The sequence below is a fragment of the Oryctolagus cuniculus genome, chromosome 17 (genome assembly GCF_051225735.1).
Source record: "Oryctolagus cuniculus isolate XC-2025 breed Fujian yellow rabbit chromosome 17, ASM5122573v1, whole genome shotgun sequence".
In the NCBI taxonomy this organism is placed as follows: domain Eukaryota; kingdom Metazoa; phylum Chordata; class Mammalia; order Lagomorpha; family Leporidae; genus Oryctolagus; species Oryctolagus cuniculus.
Window position 1 is genome coordinate 18365817 of NC_142883.1, and position 24295 is coordinate 18390111.

Genomic DNA, 24295 nt, shown 5'->3' on the forward strand with positions numbered 1-24295 from the left:
CCCTGCCAGAACATGACCCAGGTGGCCACCTGGCAAAGGAAGAGCCCTAATTAGGCCAGCGGGGGGGGGGGGGGGCGGGGCGGGGGACGGCTCCTGCCAGGGCTTCCTCGAGATCAGGTCTCAGGTCCTTAACGTCCCAGAAGGCAGAGTGGGGGGAGCCATAAGTGGTGAGAACACCTGGGCCCCCGCCTTGCCCTGAGCAGGTTCTGGGCTCCTTCGCGGCCCCCTGGTCAGCCCCCACCCCACCGGTGCTATGCCGAGGCTCTCACTGGGCGTCCCCACTAATTCAGTGGGGAACAGAAGGAGCCACGGGAAGAGTCTCACATCCAGGCTGGACACTGGGCCCCAGGTCTGGGGCTCCACGCCGACCCTCAGATGCCCTCCCTCCCCAGATCCCAGAAGAGAAGGCAGAGTAGACTTGGGAGGTGACTGGGGAGGGCCTGTCTCTGCCCTTGACTAGCTGCGTGCCCTTGAGCAAGTCCCTTCCGGGCTGCCAGCCTCAGTTTCCCATCTCTGGTAGAGGGTCAGCAACACCTACCGGCTGAGTGGTCATCAGGGAAGGCGGGCAGAGCCCTGGAAGCAGCAGGCACCAGACACTGTTAACCCCAGGCCGGCGGCCACCCCGGGTCCCTGCAGGAAAGCGTCCAGGAGAGTCCTTTTCCTCCTCTGCCCCCTGCTCCTTGACCAGCCTGGCCGGCCCGGCGGCGGGCCCCGGTCCCCGCTGCTCCCTGGCGCTGCCCTGGCTACCCAGCTACTGGCTGCATGCTCTTCCCTAGGGGTGCCCCATCCCCAACCAGCACCCCCCTCCCGGATGCCGGCTGGACGCACAGACGCTGCAGTGGGACAGGTGGCAGGGGTCTCCTTTGGCCTGGATCCGCGCCCCTCCCACCCTGTTTTGGGGCTCCCGCTTGCAGATGGTTCCCTCTGGTCCTTAGCGCTCTCCAAGCTGGCGAAACCGAGCGGACACGAGACGTGGGGGGCCTGGAAGGGGGTTCCCACTCTCCATGCGGGGACCTGAGAGGGGGACGGAGCCCTGCAGCCCTGCGCCCCAGCGCCGCACCGCCACGGAGTCTAAGTCGCGCTCGCCACAGCTGAGAAGCCTACCTCGGAGGTGTGCCCCCTGCTCTCCCCGTGCGCCCCCGTGGTGCGACCCCTTTCATCCAGACCCAGCCGCACCCCCGCCCCCGGCGGAGAGGGAACTGCGGTTCTAGGACCCGGAGGCGCCGCCGCGCGCGCCGCCGCCTTGGCCTCGCTTCGGTCTCCTCCCGCTCCGGCAGGTGAAGTGGCGCCGGCCGCCCCCTCTGCGGCAGGTGAAGCGGGCCGGCCGCCCCCTCCCCGCCGCGCCATGGCCGCGGTGGACCCCCGGCCGCCACCCGGCGCCCGCCCCCTCCCTCCAGCCCGCCCCGCTGCGGCCGGGCACGCAGCGGCGGCGGCGGCGCACGGGGAGCGACAGCAGAAGTTCGAACATCGCCGAGGGGGGAGCCCGCGCCGCAGCTTCCTGCCCCCGGCCCGGCCCTCTGGCCCCGCGGCCTGCAGCCTGACTTCCTCCCCCACCCTGCAGCGCGCCGCCTGGCTCCCTCGGACCGGGCCGCCCCGATGGGACGCCGCGCCCCGGCTCCTGCGCGCCGCTGAGCCGAGCGCCCGCCGAGCGGAGCCGAGCCGAGCCCCGCCGCCGCCTGCCGCTGCCCCCTCGCCCTCCGGATCGGGAGCCTAGTCCCATCCCCCGGAAAGCTGGATTTCCGAGGTTGGAGGCGACTGGCCGACTGGGTGGGGACCACCATGGGCAACGCGGCCGGCAGTGCGGAGCAGCCCGCGAGCCCCGCCACGCCGCCCCCCAAGCAGCCCGTGGCCCCCAAGCAGCCGATGCCCGCGGCAGGGGAGCTGGAGGAGAGGTTTACCCGGGCGCTGGTGAGTGCTGCCGGTGCGCGGGGGCGGGCGGGGGGCCGCAGGGGCTGGGCTCGCATCCCCGCCCCCGGGGGCTCAGGTACCGCTTGGAGAGCCTGGCCCGGCGGGACCCCTCCGGGGGTGGCAGCGACAGTGGCTTTTTTCAGAGTGACTTAGCACGCTTCCCCCAAAACTTTCTTCTGCGGCAGCCCAGCCTTCCCCCCGCAGAGCCCCTGCCCCACCTCGCTCACGCGCTCCCGGTCTGAAGGTCTTTCACGGACCGTCCCGCGAGCAAGTTGGGAGCTGGAGCAGTCTAGGTGCGGGGGCGCGGCGCCCCCTTCCCATTGCGCGCAGGCCCGGCCGCCGGGCGCGGGTCCGGAGCATCCGCCCTTGGGCTCGCTCCATCCGAAGCGTGGAAGCTGGGACGGGTTCTGCTTTAGCCTCATGGGAACCAGAGACCTAGCGAAGGTGTTTAGCCAAGAATCGTGCGGGGCCTGGGCGGCTGGGAGGCCGGGCAGCGGGTGGGTCTGTGTGTCCCACAGCGCTTCGCAGGTGGCGGCCAGAGGTGGGTCGGGTCTTGGGCGCCCCTCCCCAGGCGTCCGTGGAGTACGGTCAGGAAGGGCAGGGTCAGGATGCTTTGGTCACTTTGGCTTGGGATTGAAGCAAAAATCTGGAAGCCCCCCTACCTCCACCACCACTGTCTGGGGGTCTGTAGGAGGGGAGGGGTCCACCAGCTCAGGCTGAGGCCGGTTGCAGTCAAAGTGTGCTTGCTTGGTGCTGCAGGGAGCTCGGAGCAGAGGCAGGGGACCCCAAGACTGGCAGGAGGCAGAAGTAGGGGAGGGGAGAGCCACTTAGTCCCACTTCCGCCTCCCAGCCCAGCCCTGTCCCCGGCTCCCTGGTGGCCTGTCCACCGTCAAGGCTCCCTTGCTGGACAGTGGTGACAGCAAATAAGGCCCTGCTCGTCCTCTGAGCAGGCTGGCCCTGCCGGGCTGAGGCAGGTGCGGGCCCAGGGCGGCTTCCTACCTCCCAGACACCGTTTCCCTCCCGTCCCCTGGCTGGCCGTCGGGCCACACTTGCCAGGTCCACTCTTCATGGCCCCAGAGGAGAGCCTCCCAGCAGTTCCTGAAAATCTTGGCTGCTGCCTTCTCCCAGGAGAGCAGGAAGAGCCATCCGGAGCACCCTGGGCGGAGTGGGAGCTGCGGGTGCCTGGCTTGGCTGGGTGGGTGGGAGCTCCCAGGGACACACCACTTCCCCGACTTCCCCACCGTCCCACCTGCCCCCACTTCCCTCCTCCCAGACCCAGGGCTTGGCAGAGCTGAGCTGAGCAGACAGGGAAGGGGAAGAACCAGGGTGTGTCTGGACCCCCACCGATCCGTCTTGGCCCCCTCTAGCGTCTTTTCATGGATGGGGGTGGGGCTGCCCTTGGTGACGTCCAGGCCCCCCTGTCTGTTCTGGTTTGCACACGATGGGGAGGAGCCCTGTGAATAATTCAGAGCAGTGGAAAATCCAAAAGTCAAATGGTGAGCTCTGATGCGTGTGGGGGACTGGATTGCCCTGCCCTGGTTTGTGGCTGTAACACAAAATGCCCCTGGGAGTCCCTGAGGTTCGGGCGTGGAAGGAGGCAGAAGTGGGCCTTACTGGGTGTCTGCGTGGACAGTGGGTGGTGGAAATCTGGGGCAGTCCTGCTGGTAGAAATCAGGGGTTCACACCCCACTTCCCCTGGTCCCCAGGCACCCCCTGTGCTCACACCTTCTTCCTGGGGAGCGTCAGCCCATTGTGGGCAGGGCAGATCCAACCTCAGGTCACTCAAGTAAGAACTGGGCTCCTATGACTCCCCAGCAGCAAGAGATAGCCCCCCCCCCAAGCAATAGCCTTGACCTCTGATGGGAGCTGTCCAAGGCTAGAGCTTTGGCTGACCCACAGGTCTGGCAGGGGTGTTGCAGGGTGGGGCGCCCCCTGGTCATCACACCCCCTGGGGCCAGAGCTTGGTCCCCATCCTTAGTCAATGTCAAAGAAACCACCCTCAGGGTCCCCCAGACTGTGGGCAAAGCACAGAGCTGTCCTTGAGTGGCCTTGGGGAGCTTTTTCCTTTTCCTTAAGCTTAGTACTGGTGGGGAGTCGGATCCCAGCCCCCAACTCCTCCTCCCTTCCTGGCAGTGGAGGGCGAGTGGTCCGCCTCTCAAGCCCACAGCCAGACAGGCGGTACAGGGAGCCTTTCTCCCATGCAAGGACGGGGGGGCACCTTTCCAAGCAGGCTGAAGAGAGAGGGGTGCCCCAAGCTTAAAATGGGGGTGGGGAGAAAGAGCAGGTTGAGCCAAGGTGCCGGTTGCTGCCTTAGCAACTGCGGAGCAGCGAGGGCTGCCCGGCTCCACGGGCCTGCTGCGCCGGCGGGAACACCAGCCAGCCAGGCTCCCAGCTCTCGCCTCTCCTACGCCCATGCCCGAGGCTGGGTGGCTTCCAGTACCTTCGTGCCTCCCCCTGCTCGGGATGGCAAGGCCCCCTTTCCAGGCCTGCCACAAGGGCCATGCTTACCCTGGGCTGCCTGGGCAGGGAGGGGGCTGGAGCCTCAGGGGCAAGGGGTCCAGGGCAGGGCTGATGGTCTCGTGGCTGAGGGTGAGGAGCTGTGCCATTCAGACAGGACTCTCTGCCTGCTGGGGACCTCGCCCTCGGGGGTGTCCAGGGCTGTGGGCACTTGGCCAGCAGCGCGCGCAGTAGTCGGGACAGGCCTCGGGAGTCCTGCTTCCAGTGGGGGAGGGGTCTGCATTCTGCCTGCCTGCCTGCCCGCCTGCCTTGGGATTCTGCCTCCTGGCCAGCTCCCTCCTCGGGGGTGAGGCAGAAGTTTGGGGGCAGCTGGCTGTGGGGTCGCCCAGACCTCGTGCCTCCCATCTCTGAGGTGTGTCTCACAGACGGTCTCCGTGGGGTGTGGCCGTGTGGTCAGAAGGGGGCCTGGGTGGCACTCCTAGCAGGCAGGGCTGGCACACGCTGACGCTGGACGCTAGGGATGTGGTGGGCGTGATTCACAGTGGCCTCTGGGGCCCGTGGGCAAAGAGCTGGCTGAGACAGGCAGGGGCAGGTGCGGCCGCTCTCAGGGCCACCTCTGCACGTTGCTGGGGACACGGAGCCCTGGAAGGTGGCTTGGGCCTCCCTGCCTGTGAGGCCTGGAAGGCTCCTGGGTTGGGGGGCTGTGAAGTTTGCAGGTTGAGCTTCGTCTTTGTCGGTTAGTGTCTGTGTGGCCTCGGGCAAGTTACCTCACAGGTAAAAAGAGAGTCCTAATGACTTGTGGCCTCCTAGGGTTTTGGGGGGGCTCTCAGCAGGGTTGGGCTCAGCACTCAGGCTCCCTGCTGTGAGGGAGGGGCTGGTCTCAGAGCTGAGCTGTTTCTCTTCATCCTTTCTCCATGGAGGGGGGAGGGGCCTCCAAGGTGAAGGAGCCCAGACCATGCCCCCCCACCCTCCCGCCAAGAGCACCAAGGGTGGCCAGGCATCCCAAGGAACCCTGGGTCTTTGCCAGTCTCCCTGCCACCAAGCAGGTTAGCAAACCGTGGGGCCTCTACCGAAAACGGCTGGTGGCCGGAAACCAAGGCGGGAGGGCCCACCTCTCCGGGGGGTGGGGCAGCAGTGGTGCTAACGGCAGCAGGGTGCACATGGGGGGGGGAGCCTGCACTTCCCCCTGGAGAGGGTGTGCTGCTGGGGGGGGGTTCCCCAGTGAGTAAGAGCTCAGTGCGGGCAACAACAGGAAGTCTGGGGTGCTGGGGGGGCAGGAAGTGGCACTGACTGTCTCCGGTTCCTCAGAAGGGAGCCCGGGGAGCAGGCTGTCTGCAGGAGACCCCCGAGGGTCCTTCCCTACCCTGTGCAAACAGAGCCTCCTCTCCAGCTCTCCCTCTAGGCCACTTAGACGCTTTGTGCCTCAGTCTCCCATTTGTGAAGTGAGGTTGTAACAGTGTTGACTTTGCAGGCTCCTTGTTGAGGTTTAAGCGAGTTCGTGGCTGTAGAACACTTAAGTGGAACTCTCAAAGAGCATTTATAGTTATTATTATTTAAAGATTTATTTATTTATTTGAAATGCAGAGTGACAGAGAGATTTTCCATCTGCTGGTTCGCTCCCCAAATGGCCACAACAGCTGGGGCTGGGCCAGGCCAAAGCCAGGAGTCAGGAGCTCCATCTGGGTCTCCCACGCAGGTGCAGGGGCCCGAGCACTTGAGCCATCGTTCGCTGCCATCCCAGGCGCGTTAGCAGGGAGGTAACAGCCCAGTCGTCTCATCTCTTCTGGCTGCTTCCTGAGTGCTGGCTTAGCCTTTTGTGCCACAACAGTGACCTTTTGGGAGCAATTCTGGAGATGATGATGTTTTATGTTGATTGGGGGGGGGGGTTAAGTTACTGCTCTCCCACCCCCACCCCCACCAGCCTGGATTTTACACCCGGTGTCCTGGCTCCTGCTCTCTCTGCCTTTGTCTGCTGTGGGCTCTTTGAATCCTGATGTGAGAAGCTGTTAGCTTTTTGGAGTTCTCATACCTGACCCGGGGCTGGATCACCCCACAGTCTTCCTTGAAGCCTGGACGTGCTTTTTGTGAGCGCTCCAGAAAACCGATACGCCAGAATTTTACAGAGAGGATAAAACTGATTGTTTTTGGAGACGTGCAGAGAGCTCTAACACCAGGGCTGAGACCACAGAGAGGTGGGTAGGGGGAGACGATGGAGGAGCGAGCTGGCCTGCGTCTGGGACTGGTGTTCAAGGTCAGGGGCACCCTGGACCCTGGAGCTGCAAAGGCTGGGCGATGAAAAGAGAGTGGGCAGGTGGGTTGGGCTCAAATTGAAAGTGAAACTGGGGTGTGGACCGAGCCCCTCCGGTTTCCTGGGACACTGACTCAGAAGTCAACAGCAGTCGGTGCGGGGCTGTCCAGGTGGGCTCAGAGTGGGGGTTTGCAGGGGCTGCCTCCTCTGGTGGGAGGATCGGGAGTCAGTGCCCTCTCTGGGCCACACCCGAAAAGCTGAACCTGCTGCTCTCCCTCCACCTGGAAGCAGTTCCCAGATCTCTGTGCAAGGGGGGCAGTGGATGGGGTGGGGTGGGGTGGGCTGTGCCCATTTTATGGAGGGAGAAGCTGAGGCCCAAGGGGGCCACACAACTGTAGAGTGAGGTGGGCTCAGAGGCCGAGTCTTGAGTCCAGCTCTGGTTCTTCCACATCACAGCTGCCCTCTCCCTGCCCTCTTGCTTCCCAGGAGGCAAGTGCCCCCCACACACACCTGGCCCTCCTGCCCCTCCTGGGCCCAGCTGAACACTGTCGGGCAGCCAGACTTCCCCTTGCCCCCAGCCCCCGCCCATGGTGCTGCCTCCCAGCTGAGGGCCCTGGGTCTGGGGATCTGTTCCTGTTTTTGTGGTGGCCCCACCCCAGCCCAAGTGAGTGGCATCCGCCAGCCCCTCTCCCTCTCCCTGGTGTGCCCAGCTCCTGGGTGGGCACAGCCACAGCCGAGGAGCAGCTGCTAATTAGTGCTCAGAGCTGTCAGAGCTATTTCTGATTTCTGAGCCTAAATTTAGCCTGTCTGGCAGGCTGACTTGTGGGGCTGGGGGGCCTGAGGAGGCCCAGGTGGGGAAGGGGCCGCTGCCGGCTGCCCGGGGCGGGGGGTGGGGTCGGGGGAGAGGAGCGGCCGGGCTCAGGGCAGTCGGGCTGCGCTCTTCCACGCCTGTAACCTTGGCCGGGTCGCTAAGTCCGCCTGCACTTGCACCTGTGAGATGGGCATGAGCGTAAGGGTGAGCGTGGAAAGCATCACATCACAGGCAGGGCTCAGAGCAGAGCCTGCGCGCACACGCACACGCACACGCACACGCGTGTCTTGGTGGAGCTGGCTGCATGGCCCTTAGGTCACACTGTCTCTGCCTCTAAGGGTCCACTGGGGCCATTCCGAAGCACAGCGCTCAGGGGCAGGTGAGCGCCTGGAGACACCCACCTCGGTCAGATGCGGGGCTCAGCTGTGCCTCGATCCCACCTCCATGCAGGCCTCGGGTGCCAGGGTCCCCTATCCCACCTCCATGCAGGCCTTGGGTGCCAGGGTCCTCGATCCCACCTCCATGCAGGCCTCGGGTGCCAGGGTCCTCGATCCCACCTCCATGCAGGCCTCGGGTGCCAGGGTCCCCGGCACTGCTCCTCTCGCCTCCCCCTCCCCCCTACAGCCTCTCGCTCCCTTTGGTCTCTGTGGGGTGGGTCTTGCATCAGAGGGAATCAGAGAGGGGCAGGCAGAGAGAGAGAGAGAGAGAAGGAGAAAATGGCCTTGGGGAGGCCTCCCTAGCCAAGTGGGCCCCCTCCCCCAGCTCCAGGCCCCTTCCTGGGCCGTCCCTCTGAGTGGCAGCAGGAGCTGGCCTGGGCTTGGGCTGTGACATCGCGGTCTGGTTTCCTGAGCCCGAGCAGGCACACTTTCGCAATGGGGGAGCCAGGCCGTCCGCACCCCGGCTGGCCGGCGGGGCCTGGGGGATGGGCTGTCTCACCTCTCCAGTGCAATGGGGGCTGAGAGCTCCCTGCTTCCTCTTGTCTGGGGCTGACCCAAGGCAGTGATTTTTGGGGTGAGATCTGGCCAGAGCCCCAGAAGCAGGCCTGGCACCCCAGAGCGGAAGCTGGCGGCAGGGCCTGGGAGGTGGGGCTCCCTCTGCTCAGAGCCACGTGACAGAGGGCTATAGACAGAGCCCCAGGCTGGCGCCAGGCGCCAGGAGTGCGCTGACTCTACGGGCACACACATAGTAGGCCTCACGCACAGTAGGCCCGCAGTAAGCCTGGGGGTTCTGAATGGAGGTGGACCAGCCTCCTCCTCTGGGTCTATCAGGGTCTCGTGCCAGGTCCTGGAGCCCCTCATTCTGACACTGCTTGGTGGCCTGCACGGCCCCGGGACCGGGCCCTGCTCCTGCTGTGTCGTGACAGGGCCACCACCGCGGTGCTGCCTGTGGCCGGGGAGGAGCAGGCAGGGCCCAGCCAATGTTTCTTAACTCCCGAGGGGAGTCCCAGCCTGAGCACTAGTACCGCAGACCCAGCGGGTTGCGTGATTTTCTTCCCAAGCCCAGCCCTGCAGCCGGGACGCACCTGCCCGGCTGGCATCCGCTCCCTGAGCCCGCCCTGCTGGAGAGGGCCCAGCGTCCCTGGACGGGGGTTTGCAGGGCTGGTGAGACTCTGGAGCCTGGGCCTGGGCTGGACACACGTGGCCTCTGGTGGCCTGTGGGAGGGGCACTGGCCCCATCTGGGCCCGGCTGGACGTGGCTTCCCATCAGGATGGGGGAAGAGGTGACACGCCTGGTGGCAGGGATGCCAAGGGGGCAGGGTGGCAGGTGACAGAGCCCAGATCCTGGTGTCGCAGTCCAGCCGTCGGACCCTGGCACGGGCTGAGGGACCAAGGGGATTCATGGCACCTTCCAGGGAGGCTAGGGTTCCCAGCGTGCCCCTCCCTGCCCCTCACGGGCACAGCACAGAGACAACCACAGCTGGATATCTGAAGGAGACACCTTCACCACGAGCCACGGAGAGAACCCCGTTCTCCATCCCTGTCGCCCCCTCAGGTCCCAGCCCACACCAGCCTTTAAGAAGGGGCCTGACGCTCTGGAGGCCCTGGGAGGGCTCGGGGGTCTTTCCTTTGTCCCCCGCCGCCAACTGCGTGAACTTGACCCTGAGTCTTTCCTTTGTCTGCCCCCCACCCTCTCAGAACTGCATGAACTTGCCCCCAGACAAGGTGCAGCTGCTGAGCCAGTATGACAACGAGAAGAAGTGGGAGCTCATTTGTGACCAGGTGGGTACCAGGCCGGCTCAGCTGCCCTTCCCTCCCCGCATCGGGGTGCCCAGCCCTGAGCAGGCTGGGCCTGGCAGGAGGAGAGGTCAGGGCCGGGCTGCCCCGAGGGCATCTGCAGGACTCCAGACTGCCCCTATCTGGGGCATGGGCCTCCCAGAGACCTTGTGAGTCACAGGCGTGGCTGGGTCTGCCATGACGAGCCGGCAGGGGCTGGGCCAGGACACAGCCAGTGTGGCTGGGAGCAGGTGCCCGTCCTCCTCTGCGTCTCTGGACCTTCCAGCTCCACTGGGGAAGGGAGATGACCCTGAGGTCAGCCATCTTCGTCTGACCCCCTGGGAGGTGGGGGCCAGGGTGGGCAGCCTTGCTAGCCTTTTCCCTTGGGCCCAGAGGAGCCGCAGTTGAGCAGCCAGCAGCCCCCAGGCGGCACCGGGCTCACGGCTGCTGTGGCTCATTCAATGTCCCTGCCCCTCCAGCTGCTGTGGCAGGACCCTCTCCCAGTGTGGGGACAGGGTGGGGCCTGGCAGCGGCAGTGAGTTGGGGAGAGAGGGAGGGAGGCAGGCCAGAGTTGCCTGCAAGCTGGAGAGGTTGCAGGAAGGCAGCTGGGAGCCGAGCCTCCCCTGGGAACCACAGCCGCCTGCTAATGGACCGGCTGGGCTGGGCCACGCTGCCCTGGCAGCTGTCGGGGGATGAGGGCCTGGCTGTGGGAAGAGGGTGGAGCCACTTCCGGAGGGTCTGGGGCTGTGGCAGGGGCCCCTGCTGATGGAGCTCAGCTGGGGCCTCCAAGGCCTTTTCAAGTGGAAGGTAGAGGGGTTGGGGTGGGAGGAGCCCCCTGGGTGAGGCCTCTGCTATGGTGCTTGGCTCTTCTGGTGAGTGGCGGCCCATGCCAGGGATGGGGGCGGGGATGCAGGTGAGGAGCACATGTAGGGAGCTGGCCCTGCACAGAGGAGCCCCCAGTGTTCTCCACTGCTGTATTCCCTGTAGTGGTCCAAGGAGGGCAGGGGGTTGGGAGGGCGCCACCTGCTGGCTGGATTGGGTGCCCCACAGAACTGCGCCCTCCACACTGCACCCCAAGGCTGTGCTAGTCGTGTGGCCTGTGACCGCAGATGGGGCCCTTGAAAGTGGCTTGGAGTATTGTTTGATTTCTGCCTTTGGTGTTTTCAAGACGCCTTAAGACAGCTTTGGGGGTGGGTGCAGGTCAAGATCTGGGGTGACCCCGGGACTGGCCATTGCCCTGGGGAGCTCTGGCTATTCCCTCCAGAACCCACTGCATCTCCCCAGGAGCGGTTTCAAGTCAAGAACCCCCCTGCAGCCTACATCCAGAAGCTGAAGAGCTACCTGGATACCGGTGGGGTCAGCCGAAAGGTAGCGACTGATTGGATGTCCAACCTGGGGGTACATGTCCCTTTCCTTCCTCGCCTTCTGAGCAGCTGAGCAACTGTGTGTGCAAGCTTGTGTGTGTGCGTGTGTGTGTGTGTGTGCAGGGGACTGAGTGAGTGGGGCATGTGCTTGTACGTGGTCCTCTGCACATGTGCTGTATGCTTCCGTCGGCACACCTGTGTGCAAATATGTGTGTACTTTGTGCCCATTTATGGATGTGTGTGTCTATGTGTGTGTATATCCCACGTGTCCACATGTGGGTGTGCAGGTCCCCTTAATCTGTGCCTGGGTGCTCGTGTATGCCGTATGTGTGTGTGTTCACGTGTGCCTGTGTCTGCATGTGTGTGCTAGGTGGCGGGTGTGTACGGAGGTGTGTGCGCATGTGTGTGTGTGTGTATGCGGCTCATGAGCTCCTACGAGTCTGGATGTGGGAGTGCCCGGAGCTTGTGAGCGCTGATTCTGCTGGGCAGGTGTGTGGAGGCGGTGGGGGAGGCCGAGCGTGAAAGGCCACGCGTGCCAGTGGGGGCAGCGGACGCTGCTGCCTCAGCAGCACCAGACACCCCCCTGCTTGGCCCCCAGTTTCGGAGGCGTGTTCAGGAGTCCACGCAGGTGCTGCGGGAGCTGGAGACCTCCCTGAGGACAAACCACATTGGGTGAGTGGGGGGCCTTCCTGCGCCCCATGTCCACAGGGAGGGCTCTGCCTGGCGCGCGTCCACCACAGGGCCCCCCTCCTCTCCTGTCCATCCTCGGCTGCCCCTTGGTCCTGCCCGGGCCCCCAGCCAGCGTCCTCTGCCTCGCAGGTTGGGGTGGCTTCCTGGGGGAGGGGCCTGCCGGAGGCGGGGCCTCCTCGCGCTGGGCCTCAGGGAGCCCCGTGGTCCGGTCCGCAGGTGGGTGCAGGAGTTCCTGAATGACGAGAACCGCGGCCTGGACGTGCTCCTCGAGTACCTGGCCTTTGCCCAGTGCTCCGTCGCGTAAGCCCCCGCCCCCTCCTGGCCCGCCCTCAGCCCTCAGCCCTCGCTGCCCAGCGCCTCACCCACTCCTCTGGCCAGTTCCAATCGATGCAGCGGGAGCCCTGCATTTGGCCTTGAGCCATGCCCCTTGCCAAAGGCTGGTCTGGCTGCGGCGGGACATTCCCTCCCTGCTGCCCTTGGCACGGTGCCAAGCACACAGCCCCCTGCTGCCCGCAGACCTGTCCCCCGGATGTCCTGGGCTCCCCGCCCATGGGCCCCTGCGTCGTGCCCCCAGGTATGACATGGACAGCACTGACAACGGGGCCCCCAGCCCAGAGAAGAGCAAGCCCCTGGAGCAGTCGGTGGAAGATCTCAGCAAGGGGCCGCCCTCATCCGTGCCCAAAAGCCGCCTGACCATCAAGTACGTGGGTCCCAAGGTGGAGTGGCAGGGAGTGGGGAGGATCCGCCCACGCTCCCACAGCTGGCCAGCTCCACCGGGGCCCTTGGGGTTCTGGGAAGGGCAGCCAAGCACTGGGGGTCTGAGGGAGGGCCTCACACGAGGCTCGGGACCCCCACACGTTAGGGGCTGGGCATGAGAGGCTGGAATCTGGGTGGCTGAGATAAGGAGGGGCTTCTGGGGTGGGGCTCCTCTCGCACTCATCTAACCCCCTGTTTTCTCCCACGCGGCCTCCAGGTGTCCCCCTTCTCCCCGGTACGTAGCCACCTGGGGACAGGTGCATGCCCGGCTGCCTCCCTGGGGTGGTGGTGGGTTTGGATAAGGCTTGGGGTTCAACCGCCGTGGATAAGTCCCCAACCTAATGCAGGCCATCCTGCAGGGGTGAAGGGAGGGGAAGGGGGGGCCTGGAGCACCCTGCTGCCCCTGGCTTCCACCATGGGTCTAGGGTCAGGGCCAGTCAAGCCCCGGAGCCTTGCAGTGTTTCTTTGCTCATGTATTCCAGGACAGGGTCTGGCTCTGCCAAGGCAGCCACAGGCAGAACTCGAAATTCCATAAATCTAGAGCAGGCTCATCTTCCAGTCGATCGTCTCGTATGGCCCATGAATGATGTTATAAATATCCAAATGGCCCTTGGCAGAGAAGAGGTTCCCCACCCACTTTTTTTTTTTTTTTTTTTTTTTTTTTTGCACTTACTGTGTATTAGGTGTGTGGCAGGTAGCCAGCAGACAGATCACCCTGCCCCTGGGGGCCTAGTTGGGGACAAGGCTGTGTGACAGGCAGCTCCGAGAAAGGAGGTGGCCTCTGCCTGGGGCATTTCCCAGAAGAAGTGACCCTGGCACAGGGCCTCACAGGCAGCCATGGGGGTGTCTGGGCAGAAGGAAGAGGTGGGGCAGCTGGCGCACACCTGCCGCTGCTGGGCCAGGGTGGCGTGGCAGGGGAGGCGGGCTCCGGGTTCTGGGCACTGTGCCGGGAGCATCAAGAGGACCGATCTGCGGAAGTCAGGGTTGGCAGCTCTGCGCCAGTGAAAACAGAACACATTTTTTGGCAAAAAAAAAATCACTGGACTCACTCCTATAGCACGGATCTGGGCAGCCCAGGTTCCAAGCCCATCTCCTAATCCCGATAGCCCCACCAGAAAGCTGCTGTTTGCCTGGTTTACCAGCAAGGAAAATGAGGCACAGGGAGAATAAGTACCGGCTAGTACGTGGTGGGCTGGGCTGGGCTGGGATCCAGGCAATCAACTCGGAATCAGGCACCCAAGAGGCATGAAGAGCTGGCGTGGCTGAGGGCGCCACCTTGTGGAGAGCCTTCCCAGCTGTTCCCAAGTCGTGTCTTTTCCCTCTGGGGCGCTGTCCACTGGGACAACACAGTGGTCCTTTTTTTTTTTTTTTTTTTTTTTTTTTTTTTTTTTAGGATTTATTTATGTATTTGAAAGAGTTAGAGAGAGGGAGAGCCAGAGTGAGATCTTCCATCCTCTGGTTCACTTCCCAGATGGTTGTAACCAGGGCTGGGCCAAGATGAGGTCAGGAGCCAGAAGCTTCATCTGGGTCTCCCACAAGGGTGCAGGGGCCCAAGGACTTGAGCCATCGTCTGCTGCTTTTCCAGGCACATTAACAAGGAGCTGGGTCAGAAGTAGAGCAGCCGGGACCCAAACCGGCACATGTATGAGATGCCAACATTGCAGGTGGCGGCTTTACCTGCTGTGCCACAGTGCCAGCCCCTTTTCTTTCTTTTTAAAAATCAATTAATTATTTATGTATGCATTTTTAAAAATTTTATTTGGAAGGCAGAGTTACAGAGAGAGCGACTGGGAGAGAGAGCTCTTCCATCTGCTAATTCACAGCCAATTTGGCTGGGCCAGATAGAAGCCAGGAGCCCATAACTCTATCTGGTCTCCCACGTGGGTGGCAGGGCCCACGTACTTGGGCCATCTGCTGCTGCTTTCCCAGGCCCATTAGTTGGGATAGAAGGCAGAGCGGCCAGGACTGGAACCCGCATTCCTATTTGGAATATGGCTTAATCCACTGCACCTAACGCCAGCCCCATAGCCAAATGGCTCTTAAAAGTTGTGGCTTCTCCCATCTCCTTCCTCTCCATTCCCAGCAGGCCAGGTCCTGGGCCCAAGGACAGAGGGAGCCTCCTGACCCCCGCCGGCCTCTGTGGGTGGGTCCATGGGAAGCAGCCGTCTAAGGTTCCCCAAGTGCCCCCTCTTACTCCAGGCAATATCTGAGTGGTGGGGGGAGCAGGAAGCAGGGCTTGGGATGCTGACCCCTGCCTGCTGCCCCCTCCACACCCCGCCCAGGCTGACCCCGGCCCACAGCAGAAAGACCGTGCGCAACTCCCGCATCGTCAGCCAGAAGGCCGACGTCCACGTCTGCATCATGTGCTTGCGTGCCATCATGAACTACCAGGTGAGCCGGTGGGCGGGACCTGGGACCGGCTCTCCCTCTAGCCTGTCCCCCCACCGGGAAAGCCCCGGGGCCCCGGGCTGTCGGCTCAGGTCCTGAGATGATGAGTGCTGGGGAGTCCGGTGCATAGGGAGGGCCCTTTCGTAGCCTTGGACATGACGGGGGCGTGGATGGGCTGGACGGTGAGGACTGAAGGCTGAAACCGGGTCCCCCCTCGCCTGGCCGCCCTGTAAGGACTCACCGTGTTTGAGGTGCCTGGCGCTGGTTCTTTGGCCATGGCGGGAGGCGCTGACCTCTGCTCTCTCCCCAGTCTGGCTTCAGCCTCGTGATGAACCACCCGGCCTGTGTCAACGAGATCGCGCTGAGCCTCAACAACAAGAACCCCAGGTGAGGGCCATGCCCCCGACTTTCTTAATTCTCCTTGTGCCGCTCTGTGCGGACTGTCACCCACCCAGGCTCTGCCACCCAGGCTCCGGCCACCCAGGCTCTGCCACTGGCACCAGCAGCTCCGTGTCCCGGGGCCAGGCTCCCCCTGCCCTTGCCTGCTCTCGGGGGACCACCTGCCCTGTCTCCCCAGAACCAAGGCTCTGGTGCTGGAGCTGCTGGCGGCCGTGTGCCTGGTGCGGGGCGGACACGACATCATCCTCGCGGCCTTTGACAACTTTAAGGAGGTACCGGAGCCCCAGCCGGCCTGCACTTTCCCCGTGGTGTCCCTTGGGGTCCTGTTGCTGGCGGGTACGGAGACTCTGGTGGGTTTTTGGGGAACTCAGAGGATGATCCGGGAAGGAACATTCTGGAAGAAGATGCAGAGTCAGGTGGGGACACTGCCTGCGGTGACAGGGCCACCGTGGGGATCTGCGGAGCCTTCGCCCCTCAGCCTGATCCTGCCTGAACCGGATCCCTATGGCCTGGCACCGCTGGCTCTGGATACCTGGGAAGGTGGTCACTCACTCCTTAGTTCCTGGTCGCTGAGTGCCCACTCTGTGTGAGCGCGACACCCAGAAGCCAGAGATGGCCCCTAAGTGATATAGCAAGCAAGCAGACCACAGGGCGTGTCAGGGAACAGTGGGGAAGACATCAGGGCACTGCAGGGGAGGGGGGGGGAGGAGGCAGCGGGGTCGGGCAGCCAGGGTGTGGCGAGGCCACTCTCCTGAGAAAGGGCACACCAGGCAGTCGGAACAGCAGTGCAAAGGCCCTGAGGTGGGGACGTGCCGGATGCTGGTGTAGCCAGAGTGGCGTGAGGGTGCGGGGGACATGGGAACAGACTGAGAGGGAGTGGGTGTTTTTCAATTAATTCATTAACTTTATTTGAGAAGCAGAGAGAGACACACAAACAGAGGTCTCCTATTTGCTGGTTCACTCCCCAAATGCCCACAACAGCTGGGACTGGGCCAGGCCAAAGCCAGGAGTCCAGAAGTCCATCCAGGTCTCCCACGTACTTGAGCCGTCACCTGCCGCCTCCCTGGGTGCACATGAGCAGGAAGCTCTGATTCGGATCAGCCAGCCTGGGGAGGCACGGGGCTGGGGGGAGGGGCAGCAGCAAAGGCCGGCATCCTGGCTGAGAACCGTTCTCCGCCCAGGTGTGTGGGGAGCAGCACCGCTTTGAGAAGCTGATGGAGTATTTCCGGAACGAGGACAGCAACATCGACTTCATGGTGAGTGTGGCAGCCCCGAGGGCTGAGGGCGGTGCCCCCGGGGCGCAGGGAACAGCTCTGGCCTGCTCTCCTGGCCTCTGGCACCACACTGTGTGAGGACTGAGTGGGAAATCTAGGGGGCAGGGCTGGGCCGAGGGAACCTGCAGGTAAAACACTGCTAGGGACAAAGCTGGGTTTGTGGAGAGGGAGGGAGACTTTGGGGCAAGTCTATGGGGGGTGAAGGCACGGAGCACCCCCCCAGGGTTGTGCACCTGCTCCTGTGCCCCGCCCCCAGGTGGCCTGCATGCAGTTCATCAACATCGTGGTGCACTCCGTGGAGAACATGAATTTCCGTGTCTTCCTGCAATATGAGTTCACCCACCTGGGCCTGGACCTGTACTTGGAGGTGAGCTCTGCACTGCCCCCAGGCAGAACCCCCGCCCACTGCGAGTGTAGCTGAGCGACCAGCCTGGGTGCACATCCTGCCTCTGATACTTCCCGGCCATGTGACCTTGGATGAGTTTCTCCCTCTCTCTGAGTCTCAGTCTTCCCATCTGTCAAATAGGATCACAGAGGTTGTAATGACTGCAAGTGTCCAGAACCGTGCCTTGTGCTGTCACAGGCACTGGGGCAGGCTCAGGATGCCCCGGGAATGACAGCTCCAGACGCAGGCTCTGCCTCCAGCACATAGTGGGGAGCCCAGAGATCCTGGGAGGCAGGAGGGCCGCCTCGTGCCAGATGGGTCAGGGCAGGGCAGGGCAGGGCAGGCAGAGGTGTGCCTGCTTCCTGGCCCAGGCTGAGCAGAGGAGCTGAGCTTCTCCCCCCAGGCCTCTGGGAGGGACGGGCTCTTTGGGACTGGATCTTTGAAAGCCAAAGAGAACTAGAGGGGAAGAGCATACAGGGCCAGTGAATCCAGACAATGGACTATTCCTCATTCATGAAAAAGGACTGAGCTGCAACACGGGCGAGCCTTGAAAACATTACGCCAGCAGCCAGGCTCCAACCCCACATCTGGTGCTTTCATATGAGCTGTTGTCCGAGTGGAAGAATCCAGAGAGACTAAGAGACTGGTGGTGACCAGGCACCAGGGGAAAGGAGATTGGGGAGCGACTGCCAACAGCTACAGGGGCTCTCTTTTAAAATACATTTTATTTCTTTGAAAGGCAGAGAAAGACAGAGATCTTGCATCTGCTGGTTCATTTCCCAAATGCTTGCAACAGCAAAAACCAGCAGCTGAAACCAGGAGCCTGGAACTCCATTCGGGTGTGCAGATGGGTGGCAGGGACTGGTGGGAAGCTGGATCAGACGTGGAGCCGGGGCGTGAACACAGGGACTCCTAGCTGGGTCTTAACCCCCAGGCTCCTTACTAAAGGGTGATGGAAGTGTTCTGGAGTTAGGTAGTGGTGATGGCTGCCCAAGCTCGTGAATGTGCTAGAAGCGGCTGACTTGTACGTGTTGAAACGGTGCCTTTCGTGGAATGTGAGTTAGCTCTCAATAACAAGGAGACAAAGGCAGGCCCCTTCCTCCGTGGGTGCCTGAGTTGGGGGGTTTGGGAGGATCTCCCCCCACGGAGCCTCACCTGGCTCTTTCTGCCTGGGGACAGCGGCTCCGCCTCACGGAGAGCGACAAGCTGCAGGTGCAGATCCAGGCGTACCTGGACAATGTGTTTGATGTGGGAGCCCTGCTGGAGGACACCGAGACCAAGAACGCGGTGCTGGAGCACATGGAGGAACTGCAGGAGCAGGTGGCGCTGGTGAGAGCGGCCCCCTTCAGGCCCGCCCAGCACCCGCAAGCCCCTAGGACCAGGCTGTGGTGGCCTCTCCCCTCCCCCCAGGCACCAGGCTCTGACGCAGGACTAGGTGTGGGTGGGAGTTGGACGTGGGTGCAAATCCAGAGTCCCTTGGCTGTCTTGGTGAGTGTTCAGCCAGCGCCCCCCCCCGGGGAGGGGGGGCTGCACCTGTGCCCAGGCAGGCCCCTCTGCCGGGGCTCAGACCCCAGGCCCCAGCTTAGGTGAACCAGAGCCCTACCAGCTCGGACTCCTCCTCTGCACACACCTCCCTGGGCAGTGGGCCTTGCTTCCCCGTCCCCCCATTGACTACTTGTTCCAAGCTCCAGGCTCAGCCCGCCCCTGGCAGGCAGGCTTGCCTGCTGCCGCCCCCTCACCGGCGGTGCCAGTGCCGGGCCGGCGAGTAGCTCACCATGTGCCGGTATCGCAGCTGACAGCGCGGCTCCGGGACGCTGAAAACGAATCTATGGCCAAGATCGCCGAACTGGAAAAGCAGCTAAGCCAGGCCCGCAAGGAGCTGGAGACCCTGCGGGTGAGCTGCGGGCGGGCCAGGCTCCTAAGCCCAGGCCGGCTGGGGCGCCCGAGCTTGCTGTCCCTCCTCCCCGGGCAGGGCGGGGTGGGGGGGCTCTGCGCCAGGAACCTGCTGCTGACCCCTCCCCTGGGAATCACAGGAGCGCTTCAGCGAGTCAACCGCCATGGGCGTCCCCAGACGTCCCCCCGAGCCTGAGAAAGTGCCTCCCCCCGCCCCGGCGCGGCCCTCTGCGCTCGAGCTGAAGGTGGAGGAGCTGGAGGAGAAGGGGTTAATCCGTATCCTGCGGGGGCCTGGGGATGACGTCTCCATTGAGATCCTCCCCGGTGCTGTGGCAACTCCCAGCGTTGGTGACGGTGATGCTGCGACTCCGGGGGTGCCCGCCGGCTCCCCCAGCCCAGGTGCGTGGAAGCTTCACGCCGGGGGGCGAGGAGACGAGGGAGGGGGACAGCCGGGGGGGGGGGCTGGGACATCGCCGCGGGTCCGGAGGGGGACTTTCGGAGCATGGGCGTGGCGCAGGTGGGTGCGGGTGGGTTGACATGTACCCCATACGCATGCGTGGGGCTGGGAGGCAAAGAGGAGACCCTTCTCCAACCCCAAGCCAAGAAGTTGAGACCACCCTCCTTCCCCGGCCGAGTTCAGGTCTCCCACCTGCGGCAGAAACAGTTCAGGGAGCAGCACCGCCGCCGCGGCCACCACCACCACCACCGCCCCCACTGCCCGGTCTCCCCCAGCAGCAGGAAGCCCCGCCCTTGACGCCCCCTCCGGCCCCGCCCCTCCTGGGCAGCCCTGAGCCCCCGCCCGCGCCGCCACTGCCAGGAGATGTGCCGCCCCCACCGCCGCCGCCACCTCCGCCTCCTGGCACTGATGGGCCTGTGCCTCCGCCACCCCCACCGCCTCCGGGAGGTCCCTCGGATGCCCTTGGAGGGCCTGGCCCGGAGATGGGCCCAGGTGAGCCGAGTGGGCCGCCTCGGGCTTGGGGAGAGGGGGAGACGGCTTTGGGCCTCGTGTTCAGCAGGGGGATCCACTATCTAGCAGCCGTGCACCTGCTCTGTCAGGCCTTGGGGTGGGGGTGCTGAGGCAGGGTAGGGGGAGCTCACCACTCTCTGGCATCTCAGGAGTGAAGGCCAAGAAACCTATCCAGACCAAGTTCCGGATGCCGCTCCTGAACTGGGTGGCCCTGAAGCCCAGCCAGATCACAGGCACCGTGTTCACAGAACTCAACGACGAGAAGGTGCTGCAGGTGGGTGTGGCTTGCCTGCTCCCCGCGTGGACACTGGAGGAGGCTCCCAGGCACTGGCCATGGCCATCTTCTCCACCCCATTCTACAGATGGGGACGTAGAATGAGGCAGACTGGACAGTGCAGCCAGCAGTGGCCTCACTCCCCAGAGGCTTGCCCCCCCGCCCCCAGCCTGGCCTCTCTGTCCTCTCAGCCCCGTCTGGTCATTTTCCCTGCAGACCGGCAGGCCGGGGCTTCAGCTCCCCTGATTCCACGTCCAGTGTGCCTCCCAGCCGCCACCGCGGCCGTTCCCTCAGCCTGCCACACTCTTCCCTGTGCCGTTGACCGCTGGCCAGTTTAGCCTCCCCTTAAGCTTCGAAGGCCCTGCCTGCTTGGTCCCATGGGTTAGGTGGTCATCGTCTTCGTCCGCCCTCTCCTCCCCTGAGCTGTTTGAGCTCGCCCTGTGCCCCCGTCAGGGCTGTGATCAAGCTGGGTTCCTGGTTGGTTCCCCTGCTGCTGGCCCAGCACAGGGCTCAGCCAGGCCCGCCGCCTCTGCCCACCCCGTCAGGAGCTGGACATGAGCGAGTTTGAGGAGCAGTTCAAGACCAAGTCCCAAGGCCCCAGCTTGGACCTCAGCGCCCTCAAGGGGAAAGCAGCCCAGAAGGCGCCCAGCAAGGCGACGCTCATTGAGGCCAACCGGGCCAAGAACCTGGCCATCACCCTGCGCAAGGGCAACCTGGGCGCTGACCGCATCTGCCAGGCCATTGAGACGTGAGTCCCCGCCCCCAGCCCCCTGCCAGGCTGGGGCATCGGGCAGACCCTGGTGAAAGAGCCGCATACCAGCCCCAGTCAGGGAACCGTGGCCCCATTTCTGGGCTGAGAAAACTGGGTCATCCTGGGAGTCCATGCCTGGATGGAGGCTTCCTCCCTGCCTCCGCCCACCGCGGGCACCTGCCATGGGGGGAAGACGGAGACCTGATGTCACTCGACTCCCACCTCTTGCTCATTTGATACTCATGGCAAATACTGGGGGGGTCCCTCATTCAATCGGGACGGGCACTCTTGGGGCGACACCCACTCCTCCCTGGCCTGCTACACACAGGTACGACCTGCAGGCCCTTGGCTTGGACTTCCTGGAGCTGCTGACCCGCTTCCTGCCCACGGAATACGAGCGCAGCCTCATTGCCCGCTTCGAGCGGGAGCAGCGGCCGGTGGAGGAGCTGTCGGAGGAGGACCGATTCATGCTGCGTTTCAGCCGCATCCCACGGCTGCCCGAGCGCATGGCCACGCTCACCTTCCTGGGCAACTTCCCGGACACGGCCCAGCTGCTCATGCCGGTGTGGGCGGGGCTGGCAGGGTGGTGTGGCCTGGGTGGGGGCAAGGGGGAGGGCAGCTCCTGTCTGGGGGTGGGGGTGGGGGCCCAGAGGGCAGCGGGCATACTGGAGCCTCCTGGTGGAGAGGCCCCCACTCACCTTACCACCCCCATGCCGCCCCCCAGCAACTGAATGCCATAATTGCAGCCTCCATGTCCATCAAGTCCTCAGAGAAACTCCGCCAGATCCTGGAGGTGAGTGCTGGGGGGAGGGGCGTGCAGGTGGGGGCCACCTTGCCCGTTCTGGGTAGTGTGAGAGGGGGCCCCAGGCCCGGCCCACCTTCCAGGCAACAAAGATCATGTTCCTGCTTCTTGCATCCCTTCCCAGGGCAGAGCGGGGGTGGGGTGGGGACGGGCCAGGGCGGCCATGGCTTGACAGTGACAGAGCCCCAGCGTCCTCTGGGGACTGCCTTGAGGGGCGGTGGGGAGTCTGAGAACCCGTGGCCCCAGGCTTGGGAGTTCATGCTGGCAACACTGTTCTGGGTTGGACTAGCAGAGGACAAAACTGGGTGTGCCCTGGTGGTCACTGTGCCCATGTGACGTCACGGACCTCAGGGGTCCGTGCAGCAGCACAGGGGCTGCTCTTCGCTGCCTTTCTCCTTGTGCCGATCTCGCTCCCACTGACTCCCTCCCTCGCTCTTGCTCTCCCCAGATTGTGTTGGCCTTTGGCAACTACATGAACAGCAGCAAGCGTGGTGCAGCCTACGGCTTCCGGCTCCAGAGCCTGGATGCGGTGAGGCAGGGGCGCTGGCCTGGGGGCTGGGGGCTCGCTGGCGGCCTGTGGCTTACGAAAGGGGCTCCTGCAGCTGCTGGAGATGAAGTCGACGGACCGCAAGCAGACGCTGCTGCACTACCTGGTGAAAGTCATTGCCGAGAAGTACCCGCAGCTCACGGGCTTCCACAGCGACCTGCACTTTCTGGACAAGGCGGGCTCAGGTCCGGGGGCGCGCGGGTCTGTGGCTGGGGGAGGGGCTGGATGGAGTGCTGTCTGACTCCACGCTGTCCCCCACTCTGCCCCCTCAGTGTCCCTGGACAGCGTCCTGGGCGACGTGCGCGCCCTGCAGCGGGGCCTAGAGCTGACACAGCGCGAGTTCGTGCGGCAGGACGACTGCGTGGTGCTCAAGGAGTTCCTGCGGACCAACTCGCCCACCATGGACAAGCTGCTGGCAGACAGCAAGACTGCGCAGGTGCGCTGGCCCGGCCCTGCAGGGGCGGGGCTGAGGGCCGGGCCAAGAGGGGCTTGCCAGAGCTGCGCCGGCTACAGACACTGGCCGGTGGCCTGGAGGGGTGTGGCCACCGCTGGGACCCCTGGTGGAGACAGGGCTGGATGAGCTGCCTGAGGGCTCCGTGGGGGCGGGGCTGATGGGCTGTGCCCCCAGGAGGCCTACGAGTCGGTGGTGGAGTACTTCGGCGAGAACCCCAAGACCACGGCCCCCTCCACCTTCTTTTCCCTCTTCAGCCGCTTCACCAAAGCCTACAAGGTACGTGTGTCTGGGAGCAGGCTGGTGGCCCTGGGGGCACTCCACAGGGGCGGGGGGGGGGGCGGGGGAGCAGCCGGGAACGCTGTCCTCACGGCGCCGGCCCCTCAGAAAGCTGAGCAGGAGGTGGAGCAGTGGAAGAAGGAAGCGGCGGCCCAGGAGGCAGGCGCCGACCCGCAGGGCAGCGGGCAGCCCCCAGCGCCCAAGGTAGGCGGCCGCTCCACGCGCCGAGGACGCCCGGGTGTGCCCCACCCCCCCCGCCATTGACAGACCCTGGCGAGGATGGAGCGCTTCCTCCTGCTCTAGCCAGTGGCCCTTGCTGGGGGGAGGGGGATTGTTGGGGTGGGGCCACCAGGAGCTGAGGCTCTGCCTTCCCCTAGTCCCCACCCAAGGCTCGGCGCCAACAGATGGACCTCATCTCTGAGCTGAAACGGAAGCAGCAGAAGGAGCCGCTCATCTACGAGAGTGACCGTGACGGCGCCATCGAGGACATCATCACGGGTGAGGGGCCGGGCCCGCTCTGACCTCGTCTGGCCTCCTGTGCTGTCTCCTCTGACCATCCTCGCCCCCCCGGGGTGTCTGACTGCTTTGCTACCTTGCTACCTTTGCTGTTTTTTTTCTTTCCATTTTCCTCTCTGCCCCCACCTCCCCCCAACCCTCAGTGCTCAAGACGGTGCCCTTCACGGCCCGCACCGGCAAGCGGACATCCCGGCTCCTCTGTGAGGCCAGCCTGGGAGAGGAGATGCCCCTGTAGCCCCCCAGGTACCCCAACAGCCTGGTGCTGCACAGCCCTGGGGACCCTTGGGGGAAGTGGGTCAGGCCACCCTTGCCTGGGCCACTGCATGCCTGGGACGTGTTAGACGGTGGGTGTGACAAACAAGTGCCTCCTCCCACCTGCCCACAACCCTGACCTGGGAAGGGTACCTTGGGCCCTGGCGCGCTGGCCCAGCCCCCGGTCTTCTCTGGCCCCCAGATCTGCGGAACCAGCCCTACATCCGCGCAGACACAGGCCGCCGCAGTGCTCGCCGGCGACCTCCGGGACCCCCCCTGCAGGTCACCACCGACCTCTCCCTATAGCCGCTGTTTCTGCAGGTTGATAGTGCAGGGCCCGGTGTGGGTGTGTGTGTTGGGGGGGATGGGGCTGTGGACAGGCTGAGGCTCCAGACGGTGGCTTTTCCGCGGTCTGCCTGCCCTGGAACCACCTCAAATGGAGCGGAGCCTCCGCTTCTCGCCACACAGAGGGCAGCCTCGCCGGCCCTTCCCCAAATGCTACCTGTGGCACTCCCCACCGCCCCTAAATAGCCACAGTCAGCGGGAGCCGGCCTGTAAATTATAAAGTGCACCTCGCCCCCGCCCCCGCGCCAAGGACTCTCCTTGGACCTTATTTTTATACAAGATTAATAAAGATGTTTGCAAAAGATCCGCGTCGGTTCCGTGCCCG

At 64.2% G+C, this 24295-nt stretch overlaps 1 protein-coding gene across 11 annotated transcripts; it reads left to right on the top strand.

The window, feature by feature from the left end:
- The first annotated feature begins 1288 nt into the window (after positions 1 to 1288).
- On the top strand, positions 1289 to 24272 carry FMNL1 (formin like 1). 11 transcript variants are annotated; one of them, XM_051825756.3, is made up of 29 exons: positions 1296 to 1908; positions 9560 to 9643; positions 10922 to 11005; positions 11600 to 11673; positions 11908 to 11991; positions 12266 to 12391; positions 12665 to 12682; positions 14534 to 14590; positions 14730 to 14838; positions 15146 to 15222; positions 15413 to 15506; positions 16416 to 16490; positions 16765 to 16875; positions 18073 to 18222; positions 18686 to 18787; positions 18927 to 19185; positions 19427 to 19735; positions 19903 to 20027; positions 20573 to 20775; positions 21107 to 21341; positions 21503 to 21571; positions 22029 to 22109; positions 22183 to 22312; positions 22400 to 22563; positions 22756 to 22857; positions 22966 to 23061; positions 23235 to 23355; positions 23517 to 23616; positions 23828 to 24272. In XM_051825756.3, the coding sequence occupies exons 1-28, from the start codon at positions 1780 to 1782 to the stop codon at positions 23606 to 23608; spliced, it is 3360 nt and encodes a 1119-aa protein (XP_051681716.1). In that variant the 5' UTR covers positions 1296 to 1779; the 3' UTR covers positions 23609 to 23616; positions 23828 to 24272. The 11 variants fall into 11 exon arrangements, 10 of the variants coding, with proteins under 10 accessions (XP_051681716.1, XP_051681710.1, XP_051681715.1 ...); XM_051825750.3 differs by having other exon boundaries at positions 1297 to 1908; positions 10922 to 11035; XM_051825755.3 differs by lacking the exon at positions 14534 to 14590 and having other exon boundaries at positions 1300 to 1908; positions 10922 to 11035.
- The last annotated feature ends 23 nt before the right edge of the window (positions 24273 to 24295 follow it).